Source organism: Sinocyclocheilus rhinocerous, unplaced genomic scaffold, assembly GCF_001515625.1.
Source record: "Sinocyclocheilus rhinocerous isolate Xijiao unplaced genomic scaffold, SAMN03320098_v1.1 scaffold628, whole genome shotgun sequence".
NCBI classification, from domain to species: Eukaryota; Metazoa; Chordata; class Actinopteri; order Cypriniformes; family Cyprinidae; genus Sinocyclocheilus; species Sinocyclocheilus rhinocerous.
In genome coordinates this window covers 408,348-415,155 of record NW_015650779.1, presented here as the reverse complement: position 1 = coordinate 415,155, position 6,808 = coordinate 408,348, and the positions used below count along the sequence as shown (strand labels likewise).

Here is a 6,808-nt window from a genome sequence, read left to right as displayed (position 1 = left end):
GGGAAATGTGTTGTTGATAGAATGCAGCCAGAATAAATGTGAGCATGCTAAAAAACAAAGACTAATTAGAAATGTCCCTATATACATTAACACTATCTGACAGCCATGTGTCATCTGCGGTGAGGGAGCGTCACGTATTCTGATCAAGGAATATGAATAAAAACACTTTCTTGGGAAAAAAAAAACGTGCACCAATGAATTGCACGCAAGAACATGCATTAAAGGGGTCCTATTATGCTCTTTTACAAAGTCTTGATTTTGTTTTGGGGGTGTACTAGAACATGCTCTCATACTAGGTTGTTCGAAAAACACATTATTTTTCACATATTTTACATTATTACAACACCTCTCTCCCCAGTCTGGCATGAACGGCTCGAATAGTTCCTGTATCAAATGAAGGCCCGCCTTCTGAAATACGAAATGTGCTGTGATTGGTTAGCTGGGCCAGTGTGTGCTGTGATTGGTTAGCAGGGCCAGTGTGTGCTGTGATTGGCAGCACTCGATGCCTGGTCAGGAAATGTCATGCCCCTTACCATAGAGCTTCAGTATTTTATGCTCAAACAGCAACATTACAGACTAACTAAAGTTGAAAAAGCGAAAAAGCGTAATAGGACCCCTTTAACAAAGCAATTCTGATTTCATATTCACCAACGGTAATATTAACTTGCCAGAGTAATGGCAGAAATGCTTTGAAACAGACATTAAGTTGATTTTAAATGCAAAAACGCTGGAGAGAGAGATCCCAACCCCCTCTGCTGCCTGCCTGTCTACATTCCCCCCGCACAACACACACATGAGCGCCTTTATAACAGCGTTTTGACTCTATTTTACTTCACAACAGTAAAAACCAGTTTGTGAGCAGCAGTCAGGCGCAGGCGCAGGTTCTGCATTGAAGCAAGAGCCTCCCATCCCCCACAGCCAGAGAGCAAAGTTCTGCTGCTTCTGCAAGCACAGAGAGAGAGAGAGAGAATGAGAGGGGGTGGGGAGCGAGCAGCAGTGTTTGAGTGGGGGAAAGAGCATGGCTGTTTCCATTTGGTTATTTACTTTGAGCTGTCTCTAAGCTCTCCTCTATCTCTTTACCAAACCAAAAACACGTTGCGCTGTTGAATTTGGGGTTGGATTTGGTGTGCCAGATTTGATTGCTGCGGCCTACGCAGTTTCTCTCTCTCTTTCACTCTGGCTTGCGCTGCATTTCACTTTTTTTCATTTTCACTTCCTGCTCTCGGTCCATCCCCCATCCTCTTTCCCTTTCCATCCCTCTCTCTCTCTCTCTCTCTCTGGACACATGCGCACATACACATTAGCACACAGGCTGTAATTTCATGCTGTCCTCTGCACAGATCAAACATAATGCTGCTGCAATAAACCCTCTCATTTGCTGTCTGAAATATGCAAGAACACACTTGGGCCTAAACACTTGTGTATATTAGCAATTCTTTGTTGTACATTCATGTGATATAGAATAGTTTAAGTATTATTTTTTTGTTGTATAATTGTTTTATTCCATTATTAGCGGCATCCACAATTTGAAGGAACACCTCATCCTGAACAATGAAGTGTGAAATGTTTTACCTTGTTGTATCCCAGTTTAATATACTGAGAGACACTGTAAACACTGTGGCACTGTTATTCCTCGCAGTGTCGTTATTGTTAATTAAGACAAAAACTACTACAAATTATTTTCACTATCTGAAATGAAATTAAATGTAAAAATCAGATGAACAATTTCAACTTAAAACTAAATTAGAAATGTTGTCTTAGCAACAAACTGAAAAAAAGATATGTGCTAAAATAGTACTAAAGTTACTGCAAACTGAAATAAATATCAATTAAAGCTAAATAAAAATATTTTAAAAGCAAAAGCTAAAAAAATGACAAAAGAACAGAACAAAATTATTAAAATTAATTCTGAAAATATTAAATATTTCAATATTTTGTTAACTGAAATAAAATAAAGTATAAACATTAGATTAAAAAAAAAAGTTGAAAAGTTGCCTTGATAACTAACTGAAATAAAATGTTTAAAGGGTTAGTTCACCCAAAAATGAAAATTAGTCCATAAATTACTCACCCTCAAGTCATCCTAGGTGTATATGACTTTCTTCTTTCAGACGAATCCAGTCGGAGTTATATTAAAAATTGTCTTTGATCTTTCAAGCTGTTTCATGGCACTCAGCGGGTGTTGCATGCATCTGTCCAAAATAACTTAAATAAAAATCGCCCATCCATAAAAAAAGTGCCTCGCACGGCTCCGGGGGATGAACAAAGGCCTTCTGTAGCGAATCGATGCGGATTCGCTACAGAAGGCCTTTGTTCACCCCCGGGAGCCGTGTGAGACACTTTTTTTTATGGATGGGCGCTTTTTATTTAACTTCTTTTGGACTGATGCATGCAACACCCACTGAGTGCCATGAAACAGCTTGAAAGATCAAAGGCCATTTTTAATATAACTCCGACTGGATTCGTCTGAAAGAAGAAAGTCATATACACCTAGGATGCCTTGAGGGTGAGTAATTATGGGCTAATTTTCATTTTTGGGTGAACTAACCCTTTAATACTAAAATTACTAAAACTGAAATAAATATAATTTAAAGCAAAAAAAAAAAAAAAAACTAATAAAACTAAACTAAAATTTTTTACTAATGTTCAAGTGAAAACTGACAATATAAAAATAGTTGCTGATTCAAAATATAAATAAAATACTATTATAGTAAATAAAAATAACTGATTCCTCGTTGAGCACCATGGCAGCCCAACACAGCAACATGGCTTAAAAACCATGCGTGAGTTTGGGGCGGGGCTTATCTTTTTGCCTGACCAATGGTAGATGGGAGGAGTGTTCATGAAACCTGTTTGAAAACAGCCATTAGTCTGATCATTAATTCTAATTGATGCCACTTTGGCACTGAAATGACACATTTGCCCTTTATAAGTCAAGCTTGTAAGTCACACCGTTTTGTGCTGTGGACATGAATGAGATCTCCAGTTATACGGTTTGAAATGTGCCTGAAGACACATTTTCGCTTGGCATGGGTGAATAAATGCCAGCTTAAGAGGAACCTGAGGCATAGATACAAAAGCATTATCAATACATGGAGGTGGGCCGACACCCAACCACCTAGCAACCACCCAAAAAACCCTAGCAACAACCTAGCAACACACCCTGAACACCATAACAACCACACTGGCAACTGCATAATGTCCTGGAAACAGCACCCTCCTCTTGTAACAGTGAGCTTTGAATAGACTTTGAATATTATTATAGCATTTGAGTATTATTTTCAAATAGTTGTATCTCAGCCAAATATTGTCCTGTTCTAACAAACCATACATCAACGGAAAGCGTATTTATTCTGCTTTCAAATGATGTAGAGATCTCGATAAAAAAAAAAAGTTGACCCTTATGACTGGTTTTGTGGTCCAGGGTCACATTTTTTATATAAAAAGAAAGCAAGTATTGTAAAAAGTGCAAGTGTTAAAGGTCAAGTGTTTTTAGTTTTTTTGTTGTTGTAATAAAAAAAGAAAAAAAAAGAAAACAAGTAGATATAATAGAAATAGAACAGAGACTGCTAGTGTTAGAGGGTCAAGTATAATATAAATAATATAATATAAAAGTTTCAGAAAATATAATATAATAACACGTAGTTCATGCATTATTTCACAATAAACGCCGAGGCTCACAAGCGTATTTCGTGCTGGAACCCAAACTATGTCAAAGTACCTCGAGATGACACACTTCTCTCCCGCTCCGCTCCGGATCCGCGCTCCGCGACGCGTTTTGCACGTGACCACGCGCTTCGGTAAAATGGCTGTGTCTCGCGGAGCCTCGTGCAGGTTTGATCGGTTTCTCTCTGGCGCTCTCGCTCTCGGTCTGTAAGAGGCCCCCTCCACACACACACACACACACACTCTGGTGTCGGTTAAATCCATTCCCGGGACCTTTATTTATATTCTCCTGGAAACTTTTTCCACTCGAGCCGCGTTCGGGAGAGAAGACCGACTCCGGTCTGAAAGTGGAAGGAATGCTACGGGACGCGGGCTTTATAACGTCTTCATAAGAGCGTTGTGTTTATATTCAAAGTGACTCGCGGTGAACGAGAGAGAGAGAGAGAGAGAGGGAGAGAGAGATCATGGCCGCTCAGGTCGCCACTCTCAACACTAGCCCGCCCGTCGATCTCAGAAAACCGGAGCGGGAGCCGCAGGACGAGCCGGTGCTCGGAGAGAAGCCGCAGGAGAGCACCGACGCCGGATCCCCGGGACAGAAGGAGCTGCGCGACGGGGCCGATGTGGGAAACGCTGCTGCCGGGGGAGGAGGAGGAGGAGGAGCAGGCGAACCTGACATGAAGAACGGTAACGGGAATCCGTCCAGGGTGAACAATAACAATAGCCAGAATGATCCCGACGGGAATAACCACCCCGGTATGGCTCCACAACACCCGGCCGCCTTCTCTCCGCCTCCGTACGGCTACAACCAGCACTACAACCGGCCCGCTTTTCATCAACATGGCGGACAACAAAGCCCTGGCATGGCAGGGCCGGCGGGGATCGACCCATACCCGCCCAATTCACACGAGCACGGCTACCAGAACCACTTTAACAACTACAGCGCCTTCCCCAACCGGACTCCGTACCACCAGGGCCAGGGCTACGGCGTGAATTCCCCGCGAAACAGCCAGCCGCCTTCAGCCGGGGTGCAGCCGGGCAAGCAACCGCCGCCGGGAGGAACTAACGTTAACGTGACGGCCGCTTCCTACAACAGCCAGAGGTACAGCATGGGGACCCCTCAGCCCACGTCCACGCCGACGCTGAACCAGCTCCTGACCTCCCCCAGCTCGGCCCGGAGCTACCAGAGCTTCCCCGCCGCGGAGTTCGCAGGCCAGGAGGCGGCTGCCAAAGGAGCGGGGGACATAGGTCAGTACGGCGGGGGGCATCCAGCCTGGCAACAAAGAAGCCAACACCCCCCTCCCATGAGCCCTGGAAACACCGGACAAACCCTCAACAGGAGCCAGGTAAACTTTGCTTAACTCCGCGCTCGGCTGCTTGAGAGAGATCGAGTCTGCCATTGTTTCTCAGTCTGCTCTAAAATGGCTGCCTGTGTTTTTCCAGCGAACACAGTCCATATAAGCAGCTATTTCTGAACTGTGTTTCTGTGCGTTGTTGTCTCACTTTGGGCTAGTTGTGTCCTGGGGTGAGAGGGGCACGAGGAATTGGGAAGTAATGCTAGTTTTCGAGGCTGCGTGCGAAGAGCAGTGCGTAAACTGCTTAGACTAGTCTTAAAAGGTCAGCCGTCTAATGTGTTTTCATCTAGACTGGTCATAAGTCAGTTACAGAAACGTAGCTTGGCCCAATTTTAATCGGAAAAGTGAGACTGGTGATTTCTTGGCTAACTGCTAACGTTAGTTAGCTCTTAACATGGTTAGGTCAAACTAGCTCTTAACATGGTGGCTATGTTTATACAACTGGCTCCAGCACAGATGCTGTTCATGAAAAGCCCAGCTCTGTCGTTAAGTTTAAGGACGTGTTTTGGGTTCGGTTTAGTGCGAAATGCTATCGCTAGTTGTTTGATCACGGCTAGTTTATTCCCACCCTCGCCCTGGCTCTTCTCCGGTGCTAAAAACACCGAATATGTTAGCATCTGGGGGCTAAACGTGAACACTGTCGCCTCGTAAACCGTTAAGCTCGGCTTGCTTTGAAACGCGTCTCGTTTGGGTGTGTTTTGAGGCGTTTTTCGGCCGTGTGTGTGTGTGTAAACAGGCTGGGAGCTGTGAGTAAGTGCAGCGGGCTGCTTTGCTTTGGGATTTGAATTATGGAGGTAAAATCCTTCTGTCAAAGGCAGGAGACAGTTGGTCTTGGGTTGACACGCGAGCTCAAATCTGATTGGCTGCCTCTTCTCCTGCGCCTGGCCATTTATAATTAAAGAGAAAGGAAAAAATGAAATCGCATCATATGACCCCTTTAAGGGTTTGAATGCATGCAATATGATTGCTAATGATACAATTAAGTCGTTTTTGAGACACTGTTTGCTATAAAAACAAAACGTTTTTTATGTAACTTGTGCTTAATTTCTTGTAGCATTTCGTAAACGAAGGGCATCCATGCATAAGTCTGGTTTGTTTTTAACCATTAAATTGATTAATAAATTTCAAGGTCTAATTTAAATGCATGCAATAAAGATACACGTGTGTTATTTTTGTAGCAATGCATCTTTTGTTAATTTAGTAAGCTTAATTGCACATCTTAGGAGTCTGTTTAGTTGGAATGCACGCATTTTTCTTTTTGCATTGTCTAAAATGGTAAGAATTATTTGCATTGTTTATAAAAAAAGGAGTTATCTTAATGAATTGGGTTACATGATGTGCTGTTCGCTTCTCTTTTATTTTTCCCTCTTCTTATCCAAGTTGTCAGCATCCAGGTTTCCTGATATGTGGGATGCTATATTAATACAGCATATGTGGAATTGCTGTACTAAACAGGTTTTTCTATATGTGACATCCTGATATTTGTGCCATCCAAAGGTCTTAAAGGAATAGTTCACCCTAAAATAGGAATTTCCTGATTTAGTTACACACCAAAATGTATAGGACTTTCTTTATTCAGCTGAAGATAAATTAAGGTTTTTGGGGAAAACGGTCCAAAATCCCCCAAAATTAAGAATAAACTAAGAATAACAAAAAACAAACTTTGATTCAAACTTGTCAACAATATTTCTGATAACGTCATGTGTAATCTTTCCAATGTTATTGTGAATTAAACCAGACTGGACCAAGGTGAGCATTTGTGTGTGTGTGTGTGTGTGTATATATATATA

General features: G+C 42.5%; 1 protein-coding gene across 3 annotated transcripts in view; it reads left to right on the top strand.

Moving 5' to 3' along the window:
* Positions 1 to 3,695: 3,695 nt before the first annotated feature.
* The window catches only part of LOC107712599 (AT-rich interactive domain-containing protein 1A-like), a 73,695-nt gene continuing 70,582 nt past the window's right edge, over positions 3,696 to 6,808 (top strand). For all 3 annotated transcript variants that reach the window (XM_016517917.1, XM_016517916.1, XM_016517915.1), the window contains exon 1: positions 3,696 to 5,009. In XM_016517917.1, coding sequence (XP_016373403.1) covers positions 4,131 to 5,009 — 879 coding nt within the window. In that variant the 5' untranslated portion in view covers positions 3,696 to 4,130. The remainder of the gene's footprint in view (positions 5,010 to 6,808) is intronic.